The sequence below is a fragment of the Malurus melanocephalus genome, unplaced genomic scaffold, assembly GCF_030028575.1.
Source record: "Malurus melanocephalus ecotype Western Australia unplaced genomic scaffold, MMel_1.1 scaffold_311, whole genome shotgun sequence".
Classification (NCBI taxonomy): domain Eukaryota; kingdom Metazoa; phylum Chordata; class Aves; order Passeriformes; family Maluridae; genus Malurus; species Malurus melanocephalus.
The window spans coordinates 738,508-759,443 of NW_026623543.1; the positions used below are offsets into that span (position 1 = coordinate 738,508).

The window sequence follows — 20,936 nt, forward strand, 5'->3', positions numbered from 1 at the left end:
TGCTGTCATTTGAAGGAAGAATCAGTCAATGTTTAAACTGCAAAGTATATCTCCCTTACCCTAAAGCATTTTTGTTGTTTTCAAGAAGTTTACCTCAAATAGTACCAGGATACAAATACTTTTCTAAATTGTGCACTAGCTGAAAGTAAGCAAAATCACTCAAAATGGTCAACTGCAACAGCAGAAGGACCCCCATAAAAGAGACACTCTTGGACCTTCTTTTTAGCTTTCAAAATGTATACTGGGTGATTTTAAACAGTTACAAGCAATTCACATAAAAAGATGAAAATATTGTTTTCTAAAATAGCATGCAGTAGTTCAAAGCTGAAAGTAAATGTTCCTACTTTATTGCAGCAAAATTTTAATTCTTCTAGATCTCAAAGTATTGAAATTTCTGTGAACAATGAACAAGAACAGAGGCAGGCAGAACTTTTATTTACAATGTCAATACTCACCGTGGAGTAGAGAGAGGATGTGCTGGAGACAAGTGATAATGAGGATCCATGTACTTTAAAGAAAGGAAAATAACATGAAATATTGATGAAAGCATAAAACTTCCCCCCTGTAGCTCAATAAGTAAACAAATTTTTAAAACAAGAACCAATTTTCCACAAAGAGAAAGTATGAACTGTCAATACAGAACAGCTATTGATAGATTTCCCTGCATTTAGAAAAACTGTCATATACAGAAAAAACACTTTCATGTGTATGGGGCAGGTGAATGAGCCAATGACATTTTGTATTATTACCAGCAAATCGAGCATCCCTTTTGTGGCTTTGACAAGAAATCACCCAATAAATACACTCTTTAGAGAAACCAGAAATTGACCTGTTTATACATCCATCCTAAGCTGAGCAAATGATTTTAACAAGGGATTTTGCCTTGGAAAACAGTTCTCATTCTGTGGGGTGAGGTCCCAAGCTTTCATCAGCCCGATGCTAAACTGTGTAGTTGTAGTCCAGGGGAAGGGGCAACTGTAAGATGCAGTGCCATATTTCCCCTAATCCTCATTGGAGTCAGCCTCAGGAGCATTGTGTGAATGTTGGAGAACTGCATTTTAAAATCTGGGGTTCCTGGTCTATCCGGAAATTGCAAATGAAGACTGAAGCTGTAAAAGAAATTGCCCCTTTCTGCTTGACTCTCCTGAGAAACACCCACAGATAATTTTAAAGAAGATAATTTATTTCATTATCTCTTTTCATTATCATTTTTGTTTTACAAGAAGTTTTTTTTGATATTTGAAATCTGCCAGAGTTTGGTAAATGAATTATTTTGTTTTAATAGCTACCTGTAATCTGTATGCAAAAAACCTTACACTTCAACAATACTTGGATTAGCCAAATGGACCTCAAATCTAGTTTTTTATTTACAGAAATGCGCTACACTGACCATTGAAACTCAGTGGCTTCCAAAGTTTGTTTGGTTTTCAGTCTCTGGTTTAAATCTCTCAGCTAAACTCCCATTCTGCATTCACATACAGTGGTTCTATGCATTACCTCACTTATTTCACTTCAAACTTCCTCAGAGTTCCTGTCTTAAAATACATTTGACCTTCCAGCAGCATCATTTCATGTTAATCTCTAATGACTGTAGAATGCTGAAAACTGTTTATTACTGCTGCATTAAGTTTCATTTACTCAGGCTGATAATGGTTATCCAGTCCAGATGGATATGAAACAAAACCAATGAAAAAGCTTTCAGCAAAGCCACTGGTGACCCATTACTGAAATTCTACATTTAACACCTCTTTTTCTATGCATAAATTTGCTTTGTTTTCTCTATTACAGTTCCAGTGTTTCCTTTGATAATTCTGTTCCTCAGCAAAGAGTCTGTAGTCAGCTCTGTCCTTGAATTATGTGATATTCTTCTGTGCAGTCAGCCATTCTCTCTGTGCTGACAACTCACAGCTTGAGTTGTCCTGCACCGTACTGCTCGTATTACATACCCAGATGTCTGCCTGATATCTAAAATACAGTAGAAGGAATCAAAAAGTAGAAGTATTATTTGTCTGTTGTTTCATCTAGGACTTCCCCTCCCTTTTATCTCATAACTATGAGCTTTGGGGTTAAGGTAAAACTTCTTATATTTGCCTGTTACAAAGATAATTTATATTGTCATMACTTAGCAGTAAACAAAATTGGTCAGATGGTGTCATAGAATGAATCTACATGGAATTTCAGTTGTCTTTTTTTGTCTAATTAACTTTGCAGTCATGGAAGTTGTTAAAATAATCAGATTTACCAGAAATGTTAGTCAGAAGAAAATGTTACAATTCATTTAATCAGGATGCTCTGCAGATGAAAAAGAGCAAAACCAACCCAAAAAATATTCACCAAGTTCCATATGTTGCACATAGCATTAAAAAAGCGGACAGTAATAATTGCATAAAGTAGTGAGGTTGGTGTAAATGAAAGAATTTAAATACAGAAATTCACAGTGTTTGCTATAGAAGGCTGTAGGAAAGTAAGCAGATAAATGACTGCAAAAGAAAGGAGAAGCTAAATAGCACTGGTGTTTGGGGGTGAAAAAGGAAGCACAAATGTAGGACTAAGAAAGCAGAGAAACAAGTGTCAAGGTGCATTCAGACATTTTGGATTTAGAGCCAAAAAGAATAATTCTGCATGAATGGCTTCCCTTCCTCCAGAATTTCTGACAGAGCATTTGTACATGTATGAGATACACAGCATTGCATATTACTGGGTGAAAGAAATACCTCCCATGTTTTAGAATAAGAAAGGCTTGTGCATCCAACTCAACAGAATTAATAAAAACTTCACAAAATCCTTTATGTTTTCATGGTGCAGGGTGAACAATAAATATTTTAAAATATGACTATGCTTTGGATATCTTTTTTGGGATGTGTTTGCTGATCTAAATAGTACTCAGTCTTACCTTCTTCCATGCTGTCCCTGAATGAACCTGAATGACTAATTGCTCGTGGTCTCTCCTCTAAGGATGTAGCACTGCCACACAGTTGGGAGTCATCATAGAGATCAAAAGAAGTGTCTTGTGCAGGGATGCTGTTTGAACGCATCATGCTGGGTCCAGGAAGGTTAAACTGTGAAAGGTTGGTTGGACTCACTGCAATACAAAGCTTTATTAATGAAGCACATTTCCATTAAGTGAATTCTGGTTCTGCACAAAATTTTAATGTAGGACTAGCATGGTTAAGTGGACTTTATGCTGTTGAGAAAATGAAAGGCTTTTATTCCTACATTTAAAGCCACAACAAAAAGGTGAAGCATAGGACCTCAAAGGAGCTGGATAAGATTAATTCTGTAAAACACATGGTAGCATTAACCCTGGTGTCTGAACATACTTTAGCAGCCCAAGACACAAAACTAATGGGGGAGATTCAAAAGTAAGGTCATAAGTATTTTTATAAGCAGCTCTTCTAATTAATCAGTATCTTTATTTTATTGTCATATACCTGTATTACTTACTGACTGCTGTTTAGACCAGAGTTTATTTGCATATGCAAGACATTTATCCTTTGAATTTCAGGAGCACCTACCACTATACTAGGTTACAAATTCCTGCACAAGTCAGCTGAATCTCATCGTGGTAAATAGGTGTGGTGAGTCATAGCTGAAATCAAGAACAGCATTGATGAAGCTGCTTTAAGCTTTTGCAAAGTTTATTTGCCAGTAGGAAGGAAAGCTGGCTATGATTCACCTGGATCACACAATCTCAATGCCTAGAAGGAAAAGCTAACTGTCTAGCCAAATTCAGCCTCTGTGCCTGGATTTTTATTTTAGACCATGTAAGATGTGCCTTAAGTTATAAACTAGCAGAGCAGCTGTGTTGTGAGAGCAAATTGTTCCACAGGGCTATGAAAATGGAAAAAAAGCAAAGGACAATGACAAAATAAATTTTAAACCCCATGATCTTATTGCTCTCTATTGTGAGTACAAGAATTATGAACAAAAAGAAAAGGAGATAACTGTAAACAGAAAATAATGTAGTGAAAAGAGCACAGCTTACAAAGAGCTGTGTCTAAAACTATAGGAGGAAATTTCAAAGCAGTGGTTGGTTTAGCCAGGTCTGATTTAATTTTTAAATGTAGCTTAGTTCAACTTCTTTTCTTGTATGTAATAAAGACGAACATTTTTACGTCCGATCAAATTTCTTTTGAGTGATCGTAACCTATAGAAACCATAAGCTTGTGACAGTGATGGAAGTGTTAATGCTTCAAAGGCTGTTACTTATTCCTCACTAAGGGCCTAAACCATAAAATGCTCATTGTGAGCCTAGGTATGTGTCAAGTGCAGTGCAAATTAGTGGTTTCTATTCAGCATTACAGAAAATAATAAAATTATCAAGGAAAATAAACTTGCATTGGATTGATTTGAAACACTATTCAGAAGAAACCAAATCTAAATTTTGGCCTGTAATCAAGTAAAACTGCAATGGGACTCACATCCCAAAATAGTATATTGCATTCAAGATTAGGGTTTGGATTGGGCCCAGTGCAGTTGTAGCCAGGTCCAGCTACTGAAACACATTGAAAAGGTCAGTCTCAAGGCAAACCTATACGTAGGAAAACAGCAAAAGTCCACTAAAATCACTGGAAAGAATCCTACTGACTGTGAAACCTAAAAATTCATAGCTTTGGACTAGAAGCTAATTTTCAGCTCTGCCTCAAATTTTGATCTCCTTGGGCAACTCATAGAGATTCTGTGTTTTTTTTTTTTTTTTCTCTGTGTAAAATAGGTGATACCCTGGCCCATTAGAAACACTGTGGGTTTCCTTTCTTTAGAGTGCTGCCACAATATGGTGATGAAGATGTTAAAAATAAACTACTTACTCTGGCAGACTAAGAAATACAAGCAGCTGAATTTCATGGTTCTGTTATAGAAGGAGAGAAACAGTGAAGGGAAACAGCATTTACCCAGGTTGGAAAAGTGATACTTTCCAGTTGCAGATGAAGACATAGCTGAAGGAGAAACAAGCGGGGACTGACTACCAGTGTCTTGCAGGCCTCCAGTTGAATGGGAGCGTAGCCATTCCTTGCCTTCCTCCTGACTTGTCTGCCGGGATGATGGTGCATATCTGAAAAATCACAGCTGACATGCTCAAGACAATGACAAGGTGATGTCTTGGAAAGAAACAGCTGTCACATAAATACCCTTCACCAGTTGGACAGAACAAAACCCTTGGAAAACATCAAGTGATTATCACCAGAGATTTTAACGAGGTATAATTTACTATAGGTTACAACAGAAAAAGTGCAGGACTTAAACCCCATTTCCTCTTCATCCCCCTCCCCAAAACAGCATCCCCTTCTTTTGAAGAGACAGGATGATAAACCATAGCAGACAGACAACTGAGCTGACAGGAAAGGACTTCAAAGCTATATAGTTATAAAGCACAGGCTGATGCAAAAGCTTGGCAGCTGTATGGTTAGGATGAGGAATGGACAGAATAGAAGCCAAGGAATGTGAGTAGCCACTTACAAAATGACATCTGTCACAGATCATGTGRGCAATTGATTAGATGACAGGAGTGAAACAGAGCAACAACTCTGAAAAAGGAGTTTGAATYGATAATGACATCAACTCATGGTCATATGCACTTGGTCTGCTGCTCTGAATGCTACCTGGCACTGTGTCCTGCCCCAAACTGAGGGGAGGGAAAGGGACAGGAAAAATGCGCAATTAGCAGAAACAAGTTCTCTGGAAGGAAGAATTTTGGCAAACAAACAATTAGTCAACTGCTTCCTGTGGTAAACCAATAAAACAAGTGCAGTGTGATGTGGGCTAAGAGGGAGAACTGGTCCAGCTGCTCTTGGCTGAGCTGGAAGAAGGGCAATTCTGGCAGTGGTTAAACATCAAAATGTGCAGGCACTGTTGGTCTTAATCAAGAGTTTGTTTTCAGCAATATCTGCAAGAGCCTGCTTCATTCAGACAATCTCCTGCTGGGAAATGAACACCTTCTTCACTACTGTCATGAGCCATCAGTGCTCCCCAAACAGCAGAGCAGAAAGGGCTTTTGATATTCTGGCTTCAGGCTTGTGAGGCACAAGTGTTTCTGCTTAGAGAGAAGATTAAATAAACATGTAAGTTCTTGTGATGTGCTTGGGGTTTTGTACAATATTTTGCAGTAGTAAACCATCTTGTCTTTATTAAATATTTTAATAATTCTTCCTTTCTCCTTTTAAAAAGACAGCTATGATCTTTTCCTATAAATGTGGTAGAGCACAGATTTATTGAGTGGTTATCAGATTGGAAAGATGGCAAAATGAGAATTCAGGAGCTGAGTTTTGGACTGAGATCTCTTCACATTAAATCAGACTGACTTTTTTCTTTTTTTTTTTTTTTTTTTCTGGGCTAAATATCATATTTATATGCCTATAATCAGTTTTCCCACCCCACTGCACTTTCAGCTTTCAGCCACTATTACAGTTGTACAGCCACAAACCTCGATCATCCCATTGTACCCTTGCAGGGTCCCCCTTATGCCTGTAATGTATTCCACCTTTTCCACTCTCTCCAAATCCAAAGTGATTGTTTTAGGATAACAGGAAATTTGACAATTCTTATTAAGGAACAGCTAGTGCCAAAAGGCAGAAGGTGCTTTATAGTGACAACAGTTTAGCACTATCTTAAAATTGCATAAATATTTATTCATAACTCATGAGATTTAACTGTGTATTTCAGTTATTGGATGGCTGCAGAGTGTCTGTGTGCATGTACGTATATCCTTGCTTGCCAGATCTTTTTCCTGGATTGGGGAGATGGGCTCCCGTGATCTGCTCTTTTAAACATGGAGGAGAGAAGAAGGTGGCTTAATTCAGTTTTCCATTCTATTTAGTGAAGAGTTAGTAGCAAAGTTGGACTCTGAGATTGCTGGATAAGGACAAAGGAAACTGTCTGAAGCAGGACTCATTTTATACTTACAAACCTTGGAGAATAAAATTAGTAGTTTTTAGGCCTACCCTTTTATAGCTATTCAGTTCAAATTGCATGAGTATTTGCATGGCTTCAAGTTCAGATACACCTCTAAGACTTTGTTTTTCTCAATATTGTTTTCAGTAATTAGTCCTATTGAATTGCATAAATATCTTGTTCTGTCTGTTTCAGCTCTCCAGAATTCAATGCCTTTTAAGATTTGTTGCTTAAGGAAATGATCCTTAGAAGTATTTACTTTCCATGATGTATCTTGAAAGAAAATTTATTCCATAGGCAGACATGGAAAGAGAAAAGTCCATTGTTAAAATTTACATTTTTGGTTTGAATCTAGATTCCAAGAACTCTGCTGTAAACAGGATCAACAAAAGGAGGAAGAAAAGGAAAGTCAGTGTAGAAAAGGTTACAGGAAAACAGAGAAGCAGCAGTCATGCTCAAAAAAATATATACCTTAATCCCTTTTTGGGCAGTGTATTTCTGTCAAGCTGCATGCTGTTAAAACAAAAAAAAATCCCTGAGGACATACAGCAAACAGGACTGTTCAGGATTACAAATTTCAAAGCTCTACGTTTGTGTGCATAACAGAAGGTCATCTAATGTTTTTTAATATAACTCTAATGATAAATCCCTTACTCATTGGAGAGGACATTAGGACATGGACTGCTGCACATTCATTTTTCATCTAGACGTGCTCTGGGCTGGGTCAATAGTAATTTGGAGACTGTCCAAGACAAAACGAAGTGCTTCTTTACAATTTCTAACCTTCTTACAGCTTTGCTCTGCAATCTGTGTGAGAATCATATGGTCACAGCATGAATCTTTCTTTTTCACAGTTGCCTACAATAAGCCAATGGATTTCCAAAAGAAATGAAGGTTGTGCCACCTGCTAAGAGGCAGCATGGCCTTGCCAGAAGCCAAATGACAGCTCTGCATGTAGAAATATGTGCTAAAGATACAGACTATTGGCTTTCTGTTGTTGAGGAACTCACATAGTAAGGTGATAGTGGGGACAATGAAAGTGGCACCAGTACAATGTTATTCCATATTCATGCACACACAGTGCCAAAGTTGCTGATTACCCAAAGTCTATGGCTGGAGTTTTTCTAATTTAAACCCCATCACTAGAAGGGTCCCCACTAGCCTTCGTTCCAAGTGTCATTTGAGCATTTCATCACTAAGTGTTGGCAAATCAGTCTCTGACTGGGTTGCACTAGTTATAATTAAGTAAGTATTGCAGAAGTTTTCTCCCTTTAGAACATAACTTAGTATCACCATATTGGATTAAATGGCAAAATGGCTTTTGAAGGTTTCTGTATTACATATCATAATCACACCTCTGAGAGCAGCAGTTATTTAGGATCTTTCCTACCCTAGAAAAGGCTCACACCCTTATTAAAGATGTTTCATATTGTGCTGGGGGTGATGGGCGTCCTACTGTGACATCCTATTGTCACATCCTACTGTCACATAATCTTGATCCAAGTAGATAAAGGCAATGTTGTTGGCATTGAGAATACATTACTATCAGGGCCTGGGCTAATGAAAGTAAACCACTCTTAACCACCAGGAAGTTTTACAGACAATTTTACTAATTTAATAAAGGGCCTTCCTTGTTCTGCATGTGGAGAAAACAAATGGAAGGAGAAAATGAGCGGGATTTCAGCACAGGCCCAACTATCATGGTCCATGTGAGAGTAGTCCCGTATCAGACAGAGGACTGTATTTTCAGCATGTTGGTCCCAACATAACTAACAGAACCAAGAATGGTTGGTAAAAAGCAACATAAATTTGAATGAATGATTGTTTTTTTCCTCACAGAGAAAAATGGGGCCTAGATGTTCCCTTATGCATCTGTATGACCCCTAAATTTCAAAATGAATAAACATGATCATAGTAACACCAGTTTATTATGAAAACAAAAATCCAAATAAACAATATATTTTCCAATATTGCTTAAACTTGGAGATATATGTATTTCAAAGTAATCTATAGCACATTACCTAAAATTAAAGGAGTCAGTGCTCCTTTCAAGAAATCCACAAGCTGAAAGTGATGCCAGTCATAAAGTAGGCTAAGAGTGACCATAGGATTTTCCAAAAATCTTTTGAATTCAGATGATCAAATGAAATAGGGGTGAATATTCCTCAACATAAGCATGGAGCTATTGCAACTGCATAAAAGTGAGTGTAACAAATGGTTATTCTGTGTTTTTGAAATGCAAAGCTTACAAGCAAAGATGCTTCTAGATTTCAGATAACTGTATTAAACCATTGTTTCCTGTAACTACTACTTCAGACCAATAACTGTGCTTATCTTTTTAATATCTGAAAACATTCATCCACCAAAAGATGGGTTCATTGCTTCTACAGAAACTGGACTTTTGGTAAATAGAACTGAATTTACCTCAGATGCCTAAAGATGATAATGAGAAAAAATTTAATCCTTTCCTGAAAGAAGTAATCCATACATGGACAAACAACAATATAAAGTGAGGATGAGAATATCATAGTATTCCTTATATTTTCCTTGTCCATGTAAAGTGGAAAAAACAATCTTGCAGAAAGATGAATGAAGATGTAGGCTGAAGTTACCAAGCCCACATATCTTGTTCTCTTTTGTTTATTTTGCACTGCTGATACTGACTGCAAGTTCTGTGAGGGAAATTACAGGAAGCGTTATATTCCTCATTTTCCTACCTGCCCTTGGTGATGAGGTTATCTTGGGAAAGGGCCATAATAGCATAACCTTGAGCTACATCTAACCCTTTCAGAGCTCTTAGGGAATAAAAGAAATTATTGCARGCTAAGAAACAATTAGAGAGCTCAATGACAGGCTGGGCCAAATTAGTTTGTACAAATGGCTAGGCATATAAGAAAATCTGATACATGATGAACTGTGCCACACCTTAAAACCAGAACCATCAATTATGATAATTTAAAATAATTGAAAGTCTTGAAGGGCCTAAGTAGATTTCAATACACTTTCATGGCACTCAAAACTAAGCATTCTTTTAAAGCAGACCAGAACAAGCCAGTCACATAACTAGAAACCACTTCAGCTCTGCTAATCTTAAAGCGCAACTATTACTGCTGATTAGGCCACTGTTAATTTCTGCATTTCTATACCTCCCTTGCTGTGTCACTCAGACCAAGCAAAAGAAAGTCACAAATTTGCAATGCCCAATGGCAATTAAGGGTTAGAAAGAACTACTGGTGACGCATCCACCTGGAAAATTTTACAACTAAAGCAGTAATATTTTCAATTAACCCCAGAAGATATTTTTGTTTTAGAGTATAAATACCTGCATGATTTATTTTAATCCCTCTAAATTGGAGGGATGGAAAAAAGGTGAATGTCCACCCATACACTGCTACGACAGCAGATTTAAACTTTCTAAATAGTGCTAGTGTAAAACCAGCAAAAGGCCTGAGAGAGACACAAAATCTGCTTTCTTTATGGAAAAGAAAATATTTGGCTAGCTTTTACTGAGCCTGCTTTCTGGTTGTTACCATGGAATAGAACCTCATTCAATGATGTAAAATTTGGCTGGAGTAAACTTTGACACTTCACTCCAGGAGTTGTCAGGCAGCTCTGTGTTGATGTCACACTATCGCTCAGTGGGTGAAGTCTGTGGGCAACATCTGATCCTCCCTGGAGGGATATGTGAGCAGGTATAGCAGATTTGTTGTCTCTATGAAAGGTGACCATGTTTTGGGGGGGCAGTCAAGGACTACTTTCCTTCACAGAAAACATAGATATACCCTGAGATTTTGTTCTGATTTCCTGTGTTCTTTCCAGCCACATTAAAACTTTGCTAAACCTTGATGTCCCAAAGTCTCAGGTTAAAGCCTTAACATGAAAAAGCAGGTTGGGATAACCAACCTACTTTCTAGATACTTTCTAGACTTACATGCAATATTTTCATTTTCAAAATGATTTGTCCCAGCAACGGCACTATCACTCTGTAGACACTGCCTGCAATATTTTCCATTTTATATCTATGCAAAAATATCCTGCCTTGTTATGCCCCCCCCCCCAGACTAATAAGCTTTTGATCAATAATCTTCAGTAACTCTTTATCAACTTTATTCAAGCAACTTTATTTTCCCCATTTGCTTATGAGAGGTGCTGTTTGGAATAGCACTTAAAGCTAGTAAGAGCAGGATTTTTACTGCATTTACTATTTTTCCTCTACTCAGAGAGCCTGCAAATGAATTAAATTAGTCTTATTCAATAGGCTGTTAATAACTAATCCCATATTATCTGTTAACGTATTTTGTTTAATATCTTCTGTATCTCTCCAGGCAAAGTGGCTTTCCTGTAATCGCCTCGCCCTCCATCCCAACTCTCCTCCTCACTCTTTCCTCAGCACAGACCCTCTGAAAACTCTTCTCTAGTTCTAATAACAGCATGGTTTCCAAGCTGTATCTGAAGCAGGGAAATGAAAAGTTCATCAGGACCAGTAAACCAAAGTAATCCTCAACTTTTTCATTCTCTCTTATTATGCCTAACATTACTGGTTTTTATCCATCAAATGACAGCTAATGCTTCAATGAAACAAGCCCTCTTTTATTCATCTATCATTAGCTACCTCTTCTCTCTCTGTTTTTCCTGTACTACCTCTGCATAGACTTTATGTCACTTTCTGGTTGTACCTCCCTATGCACTTTGGTTGTTCTGATTTTGTCTCTATGTTATATTAGTATATCTGAATTATAAGGACTGCTGATTCAGTCTTTCGTAAGCTCTAGGGTGACTGCAGAAAAATGAAAATTCTAGCAGATAATTTTTTATGCTATTCCACGCTATAATTATTATTGCCAAAGGCATTTCAAATATAATCTGAGTTTACAAAGGAAAAAGGACATAATCTTCTGCCAAACGTATGTCTCCAACACTGCAAATCAATGCTTTTGTTGTGAAAAAACAGCTTGCTACATGCAAGTTTTGATGTAGAAAAGAGTTTAGAAATTCAGCGCTTGTATCAGACCTTTCAGAAAAATCAAACTGCAAAAACCCTATTGCGGCTGTAATTCAAGAAATAACACCATTTACTCTAGGTAAATATATTTGTTTTGAGGCCAGATCAACATGAACAATAGCTCTCTCTGGACTCAATCATAATATCCCCATATGGACAAATCTGAAACTTAAAAAATACTGCCAACAGCAAAGTATTTGGAATCACTGAGATTAAGTCACTGAACAAATACATAAAGTATTAGTAGTGAGGGCTGCTCAGGAGCTTAATATTTGAAATGTGGTGTTTAACATCCTGTGTATAAATATAATTTTTGGCATAAATTCATACTCTTCCATATAATTCTATTGACCTCACCATGCAGATATGTAGCAGTGAAAGATTTTGTAAGCTTAGTATTAATAATTAACCTTTTAAGAAATATTGTCGCATTCAATTCATAGAGTACACAAATACAAAATTCTACTTAAAAATTAAAGGCACAGTGCAAATTACAAATTGCTCGTGTATCAGTGTATTTTTAACTACTGTTATTAGTGTGCTTTATATTGGTATATATTTTATAATTACTAAATGAAATTATATATTAGTATATAATAATATAATTTGTAAATATATTAGTAAGAGGTGTGATTTTTAGCTAATATGGCAATACTTATGAATGTAACATAAGAAAATGAAATCTATGTAAAGTTTCCACCTAGATATCTCCAAGTTTTGATTGCAAGGTTTTTTTTTTAATTCTGGTTCACTGAAAGTGAATTCCTTCTATGGAAAAGATGGATATCAAAAAAATCTCTGAGTTTACATAAAGGGAAAAAAAAATCTTGACATGTATGTTAAAGCTCTTTTTTCCTTAAAACATTTGTGTTGTTAAAAAAGGTTAATGAAATATTGACTACTGATTTTGCAGTCCCCATGTGAGATGAGTTTCACGGTCAAGTCCTGAAAATTTTACAGGAAGTAGAAGTTACTTAATGCCTAACAAAGATTATTTTTTCTCTCCTGCAAAAGTCAAATAAATGGTTCACAAAATAAATTWAAAAAAAAAAGTAATAATAATAAAAAAGGACCTCTTTATAATGTAACTTAAATGATAAAACATCTCATCTACATATAAAAAAAATTATTTAACAGAACAAACAGAAAAACTTTTTCTTGCATTTCTTTGTCTGTTCCAGGCACTTTCCAGGACTGAGCATAAAGCAAGGATCTCATCCTGCAAACTGCCTCTCTGCCAGTGAAAGTGCTCTTCAGTAAAGATCTGTGTAATGATTGCCATGTGAGAAGCAACTTGTCAGGATTGAGTATTCTAAAACAAGACTGGTCAGCTGAAGGCCAGGACCCACCAGCTCTGCCGGTGCTTTGAGCTGATGGGAAGAGAAGTGCTGGGGTCCCACAGCTGGAGGTTTGCTTGCTTTGGAGCTGCCAAATGCTGGGACAGCAGGTGGATCCAGCATGCAGGAATCACTATGTGCCTGTTGGCTGTTTACACTTGCCTTTAATTAGACAAAGTTTCCCCTTGTCTCTTGTCTCCAGAACAAGGGAACGAAAAAAAGTCTCAAGATAGAAAAAGTGCTTGAAAAACCTTAAAAGGCAGTTGATTCCACATTCCAATGCCTTTCAGCTTTCTTCCTTCCTTTTTTTTACATAAAGGACTAAGCTGCTAATTTAACAGTGTCCCTTTAGCAAAACAGGTGGAGGGGTAATTTTTTTTGGCTCCTGTCCTTTTGCCTCTCACTGATTTAGTGGTCACTGTATCTACAGGCAAGCTCACCTTTCCGAAAGAGTAGATCTGACGCTTCCAGTCCTCATGAGCAGGCTCTGAACCTCCTGAGTGCTTGTTGTCAGTCCAGAGAGAGAGCCATGATGGCTAAGAGGAAGGTCAATAGACTCGGAACTGGTGTGAAGGCTAGTCATAGACTGGTAACTTGGTGTGTCCTTACTGCCCGCTGAAGAGCTGCTCAGGTTTGCAGCCCACACAAGACCACCTGATGTGAAAGAGTGCACTGAGGCAGGACTGGAAGCCAAGGAATGACTTAAGCTTACAACATCTGCATTTAAGTCCGAAGGTTTACTGAAGAGGGGGCTGCTGCTACCGCTTTGCCCACCTGCACTGCCCATGCTGCCTGTGCCCGAGGATGGCGATTCCAGGCTGCCTTGCCGTGCCAATGTGGTACTAGGGCTGGGCATTGCCGATGTGGGTTTCACACCTTCAGTACTGGGTGCAGAGGCAGCTTTACCACTTGCCTTGGCACCAAACAACCTAAATATAAAACAAATAGCTTTAGAGAAACTGATAGCCACATTAAACATTCATGGCGCAACATCTTAAGAGCCAAACTACATTTTTAAATACTGCTACTAAAATCATGCCGACCTAGTTGATCAATCACAGCGCAAATTTAAATTCACTTAACCGTATCACAGTCATCATGGTTTGTTTCTTTAGAAACAGCTCTCATTCACTCCTACTCAGATGTGCTCTTTGCACAGAGACCCTCCCAGAAAGAGGTAGAATAATCACATTTTTGTCTTATTAGTTCATAAACAGATTACACCTTCACCCAAATTTTCAGTAATTAAGCGTTCCCAAGTCATTAGCTTTTAAACTCCTCACTTCTCAAATCTGCTTAAAAGATTACAACAAACTGTCACAGAATCCTTCACACTCTAATAAGCATCCAAGCATTTGTGCAAAATTTCCCTCTCATTGTTTTTTTGCTCAGATGGTCATGTGGTAATCAGTACCACTCAGACAGAATAAACTGTACCATGGCTAAATGAGCTCAGTTTGTCTCCAAGTGCAAGAATGACAAAAGTGTATTTCACATAATTTCTTCCAGCAGTTCTAGATATGAAAATTCTACAGCGATGATGAAAAGATAAACTGTGAGTTCTCTAAAATTTGAACTAAAGGGTCATGTGATGTTTTAATGTATTTCGGGAAATATTTTAAGCAGTTAACGTGCGGTTCATGAACTAAAGGTAAATAAATGCAAAAGTTATCATGATGCAAAGTAAGCACGTCTAGTAATGCACGAATCCATATTACATATTAAAAAGCCCACAAAACTAAGGCAGCTCCCCAGCTGCCTGGAGATGATGTTTTTGTAAGCAGGCACAAGAGGGCACTATTGGCTTTTTCTCCAGCAGCGCAAGTGCTCCCTCCCAATTTACACTTCATCCGGATTTATGCTTCCGGAAATGTTACAACAGAAATTTAGCCTTGCCAATGTTTGTGTCGAAAAATGTATCAAAGCTGCTAAGATAATGAAGCGTTTGTAGCTGGAGTTGCCAACAATGTGAAAGCAAATCTAAATCTTTATAATTTAAAGAGCTCTTCAGTTCTCCTTCCAGAATATGCCAATGTCTGATCCATCGTGCCTGAACACAGTGTCCTTCTTCCCTTTGGGGGGTTTATCACAGTATCGAGAGGTAACTTCACATGGCTGAACTTAGAATCATAGAATAGATTGGGTAGGAAGGGACCTATAAAGATCATTGAGTCCAGCTTCTAAGCTTCAAACTGTTTTTATGGGGATGCACCTAAAATGCTCAAAGCTCAAAGAGCAGCCATTTCAGGTCTGGGAAGGTCTTTAAATCTCAATGAAATGATTGTGTTACATGAAAAAAATGCTGCCCCTTCATTTTTCTGTACTTGATTTGTTTGTGGCAAAATATTCCCTGAAATGGATTTTCGCACAGTACTTCAACACACTGAAAATGCCTGCTTTATATATTGCAACTTCAAGGAATCATAGAAATGCACTAACCTTCGAAATGTGGGGGAAGCAATATCTGGGTATTTGGATCCTGGCTGTCTAAGTCCTGGTGTGCCAGAGGCGCTTGCCGAGGTTGGGCTGGATTTAGGGGAACTGGACAGTGAGACGCTTTCAGAGTCTGACACCGCCACTTTCTCTTTTTCCTTGTCCGTCTGGTTGATGGTGACAGGGCTGGACCTCCCGGACCCGATCTTGCTGGGCTCTCGCAGTTTGGTGGCAGCAGCACCCGCAGATTTGCTGCTAACGTTGGAGTCAATGCTGCTGGTGCTGGAGCGGTGGCCGCCCCTGCCAGGGATCCCGCTGCCACTGGATTTCGAAGGGCGAGGCAAACTTCGATACTGCAGAGTGGTCTTTGAGCTCACATGCAGGACGCCGTCGTCCTGGTTCTGGGAACCGTCTAAGCTTGTTTTCCTCCCTGCATTGGACTTCCCGCTGATGGCCGAAGATTTTGGCATTTTTCCTAGCGTCGCCGACCCGCTTGTGATGGTCGCACCGCTTGAGGTGATTATGGTAGAAGATCCCAACCCAGACTTCTTGAATCCAAATGACCCTGTAGCAGTTGATCTTGCGATGCCAGAGGGAGGCTTTTTCCCTTCATCACCGCTGCTTTTTCCTGCATCTGATGGAGATCGCTGTATGCAGGCTCCTTTCAGGGGAGTTTTCACTTTTTCTGAAGCTTTTGCATCATCAGTTTTTCCTAAGTAAAATGTATTTGAAAAGGTCACTTGTGTTTAAGCTGCAATGTCTTAATATCTTATTTCAACACTGTATAATTACAATTTCAAAATTAAAAATACACATAAAAGAATTTCCCTAAGGAAACAGACCAATCTGTCTTTAGTCTCCCATCAGCTATCGTAGCAAGTATTACATATTACAGGCAAGCATTAAGTATTAAAAGCTTGAAATTCTTCTGAGGATTTCCAGTTTCATATATAGGTGGAAAATGTAGTTGTAGAAAATTGCCTTGAATGAACTCTAAGGAATTTTATTTGACTATTTTTTTTATGTTAACACCATTTCTATATAAAAGAAAAAATACTTTAAAATATTACATGTAATAAATGTCTCCTGAAGTACGGTATTAATTATGCATGTAGAAATTAGTGGTACTTACGGAGCTCTTTGGTTTTCACTGATTATATCTTTTTAGCTTATGACTAAATTGTTCTGGTTTTAGTTACACAAAATTATCAGGGAGAGATTATGTTATGGAATGAATCATCTTGATCTGTAACAATATCAATTACACAAGTTAATAGTCTTTGTCGTATCCTTGGTGTCTTCTCAAGATTTTTTATTTTTTGAGAGATTTTCTTCAGTCCTGTGTAGGCTTATGACTATATAATACATATTTCTATATTTCTTCCATGTTTTCTAAAATTTTATTGTAACATTCAGAAAGGCTGAAATAAGACATTCTGTTGTAACAGAAAGTATTCTCTTCCTATTTTACAAATAGATAAARATTGCCATTTCAATTCAAATTTCTCTCCAAGCATCTACTGTATGCTGCAAATAACTCATAAAACATAACAAAGCTTTTAATTTACTCTTGAAGTGATTATGGAAGCTGTGGAGGTAGATGACCTAATTTCTCTTAAGAAACTAAAAAACAATAAAGAACAATACCTGTAAAGCTGAACTAAATTCACTCATGTTTCTGTCCAGTACTCATTTTATGCTACACAAACAGATCCACATGCCATGATCAGACTCTGACCCAGCAAACATACAGACCATTAGCAATTAAGGCCTCAATTACGTATTGCACCATGGCTGCATGATCACCTTCAGCAAAACTGATCTAGGAAGCTTAGATTGGCATGCGGCAAAACTTTTAGTATCTCCATTTTTTAATTACTATTAAAGGAATGTAATTTCTGTGTCCATATGATCACCATGATGATGCTCCTCAGGGATCTCACAGACCAGAGACTGAACAATGTTTAGCAGTTCCAAACTGCAAAGAAACAAAAGGGATTCACAAAGGGTAAGCATTTTTTCTGAGGAGATCTTTGTTAGTTTCCTTTACAACTAGGGGTGAAAGCGTACTCATGCACTATTTTGTCAGGACATGACAAAGCTCCYGAAATTTTCCTACTGAGAATTTACATTTCCTTAGTAAAATGATGGATTAGGGTTAGATGGCCTTAATAATTATCTCTTTCACCAGCTTAGGATTTTTTGCTCCAAAACTAGATTGCAGAAGTGGTTGGTTATTCTGAGAGGCCTTCGTAAATTAGGTAAGAGGGCATTTAGTAATAAAAGTGTGTAAAAAGATATTTTTTTACAATTTTTTTTTAATCTCTTAACCGTAGTCTATAAAATACCCACAGTATGTGGAATGTGGTAATTCAGCTTTAGTTCAGAAATAACTAGAAATATAATTTTGAGTCCTCACCCTTGGGTATTCAACCTTTTTGACTCAGCTTCTAATATTTGGCCATTTCTATGCATATGTTCAATTATCAAAAGTAAGGTTTTCTAGAGAATAAGGATAAGGCACAGGTGAGTCCAAAAATACTTCTAAGAATTTCTCAATAGATGCTGACATACACAAATGATAATACAACAAAGCACAATCACAGTTCTTGCTAAGGATGCACTGAGGTTAATTAATAAATTATTATCATGCATGTCACAAACTAACTGTTATACAAATGAACAAGTTAGTATGTTATTACAATCTAGGCTTGTCAGATGGTATATTAATGGGAGGAGGGACCAATATTCATATAGTATGTCTACATATATAATATCGATCAATTTTAAGGACACTGTAATCTGAACTACAGGAGTTTCCTACCTGGGGTCTTCAGAGCACTTGTTCCAGCTTTGTGCCTGGACTGAGTTGTTCCTACTTGTGCAGTCATGCCTCTCCTCCAAGACCCAGTCTGTGACACAGAGAGAGTTTTCTGCCCCCCCTTCTCTGACTCTTCAGACAGCTCAGAGGGAAGGCCTTTCCACTTGCCACTGCTGTCTATGCTGCTGTCAAAATCTTCCTCTGGTTTCTTCAGTTCTTCATTGCTGCCCCAAGTTTCACTGTCAGTAACTGAGCGCTTCTCTGAGTCTGTCTTCAGCTACAAGAGATTTGAATGAGAAAGGGTCAGTCCCAGTAAGTCCATTATTTGCTGATTTCTTAAATCATAGTAGGGGAGGAGAATTTGGTTTATTTCCAGCATGGGCCACAGAAACTTTCCATCCAAAACATAAGTACACTGATTCCAAAAGTTTTAAAATACACTCATTTGGGGATGACATTTCTCTTTTTTATTTTCAAAATATTTCATACCTTTCCTTTATTGATAAACTAAAATGAAGGGAAACTTAATTTACTCTAATCATCAGTGGTGACACCCGATTTTTCCTCATCTCAGTCTGAATTTCAGAAGTGAATCACTCTGCTGAGAGTTTTCAATGAAAGCTTGGGTGAGTGAATTCCAAAATATACTACTAAAATCACCTCAGTCTGGCTACTTGTATTTTCCTACCCAAGCGTTCCAGTGCCTGGATTAAGAGTATTGCTCCAGCAGAACAGTGTATGTTGTGCCAGCAGTGAGCAAGGATGGCATCTTCCACAAATTTACTAATTCTACAGCTGATGGCTTTTCTACAGGTCTGTTTTCACAAAAATGAATTGTTTCCCACAAGAAACTCTCTCTAGCTAGATCAGTTTAAAGAGCAGAAGGGAGGCTTATGCCAGCGCTACTCAACTGTGGTATGAAAGCCACCAGCTGGGCTCATGCTCCCTTTGAAACTCAAACCCATGTGAAGGATGCACCAGAGAGGATCTAACCCCGCATGGCATCTGCCTTCCCTGAGCCTTGCTGTTGCAAGGGGCAGCCCAACAAGGCAGTGCAGAAGCTGTGAAAGTGGCTTAAATAGAAACCAAGACTGACCCTACCCTGGGTGTTTGACAAGACTGGTGTTCTTTGTGCTGACAGGCTGTTCGGTGTAACTCATCCTTCTGGGTTTTTCTGCAGCCTTATTTGCAAATCACCATCTCACCAATCCTGCTTTCCTCTGCCTCTCTTTAACAGCAAAAATATGGTGTTGCTCTCAGGGATCACCAGTCTAAGAGAGGCTGCAAAATGAGGGACCAGCACCAGCTATTTATTATTCTGTGCTGTCACAGCTCCTTCACCACAGAGAACCCTCTGTGGCTGTTTCCTAGGCACTGCTGTCATAAGTAGGATTAATACTGATTAGATGACCGACAGAATAATCAGTTCCTGTTTACATATTTGTTATTTGAAGTGTACAAATTTCAAAAGCTCTCTGCATTTCCATAATTGCTTTTGTGCTTTGGACATGCTAGCACAGATTATGAGTAAGGATTAATGAGAAAAAAGCCCAAGCAAATATCTACAAAAATATTGTAGGGTCCTTCAGATAAGCGTTTTCATTAAAGTTATTGTTACAACATGTGTAACATGTAACAACAAGTAAACCAGAACTAGCAGGCCATCACTTCATTGTGAAAGGGAAGAGGCTGATCACCAGTCAGCCACCATGGAAGTCTCCAATGGAGTGGGAAAGGCTGAAAAACGCTGACATCTGTGTGAGCACCTTTGCATGAGTACAGTATTGTTCTGATATCCTCCCTTTGGGAGATTAAAGTACTTTTCATTCCAAAAGTAACTATATTTCCCTATTGTCTGGGGGAAATGACAAATACATGTTTTTCTACTGCTCACAGAGTCTGCTACAACGTACATCTGAAAAATAGACCTCAGAATTGCTGACACTGGCTGCCTGTAGGAGTCTAAACGGAATCATAAGTGTCAGTCTTGTGTCCTGAATACATGACATCAAATCACTGGAGGCAACCACTCTTCCCCTGTGCTGAGTGTTCAGTCTTGAAGTTCCCTGCTTGTAAACACGAGATGACATGGCAGAGAATACTTTCCTATTGAGGCAAACTTTTCTGATTTTATTTCCATTTTGTGGGGGAACCAAGTTCTGCAAGGATTCTGCATCGACTTTTCTATCACTTCCAAATTTGAGGGGAGCTGGGAAGAAATGCTTGGATACCTGGCACAAGAGCTTTACATGCACGCACACACACACACACACACACACACACGTAAGTATTTTGTATATAGTTTGTATAGTTTGGTATGCTGGCTTTATATAGTTCGGTATGTTATTCAGAACTCTATGTTGACGCTATGCATTGTCAGCTTGCATTGACACTTTTAGCCCAGGACCTAAGTGGGGAGAAGAGAATCTCTGTCATTTGAAAAGACAGTATAGCC

General features: G+C 38.1%; 1 protein-coding gene across 8 annotated transcripts in view; it reads right to left on the reverse strand.

Moving 5' to 3' along the window:
* Positions 1 to 20,936, reverse strand: part of NAV3 (neuron navigator 3) — a 184,564-nt gene that overhangs the window by 44,222 nt on the left and 119,406 nt on the right. For 6 of the 8 annotated variants that reach the window (XM_057377407.1, XM_057377406.1, XM_057377411.1 and 3 more), the window contains 7 exons: positions 18,485 to 18,758; positions 15,667 to 16,372; positions 13,668 to 14,156; positions 7,360 to 7,401; positions 4,893 to 5,053; positions 2,894 to 3,082; positions 456 to 508 (listed from right to left, as the gene is read on the reverse strand). In XM_057377407.1, the coding sequence (XP_057233390.1) occupies positions 456 to 508; positions 2,894 to 3,082; positions 4,893 to 5,053; positions 7,360 to 7,401; positions 13,668 to 14,156; positions 15,667 to 16,372; positions 18,485 to 18,758 (1,914 nt within the window). The remainder of the gene's footprint in view (positions 1 to 455; positions 509 to 2,893; positions 3,083 to 4,892; positions 5,054 to 7,359; positions 7,402 to 13,667; positions 14,157 to 15,666; positions 16,373 to 18,484; positions 18,759 to 20,936) is intronic. The other 2 variants (XM_057377410.1, XM_057377412.1) reach the window with 2 other exon arrangements.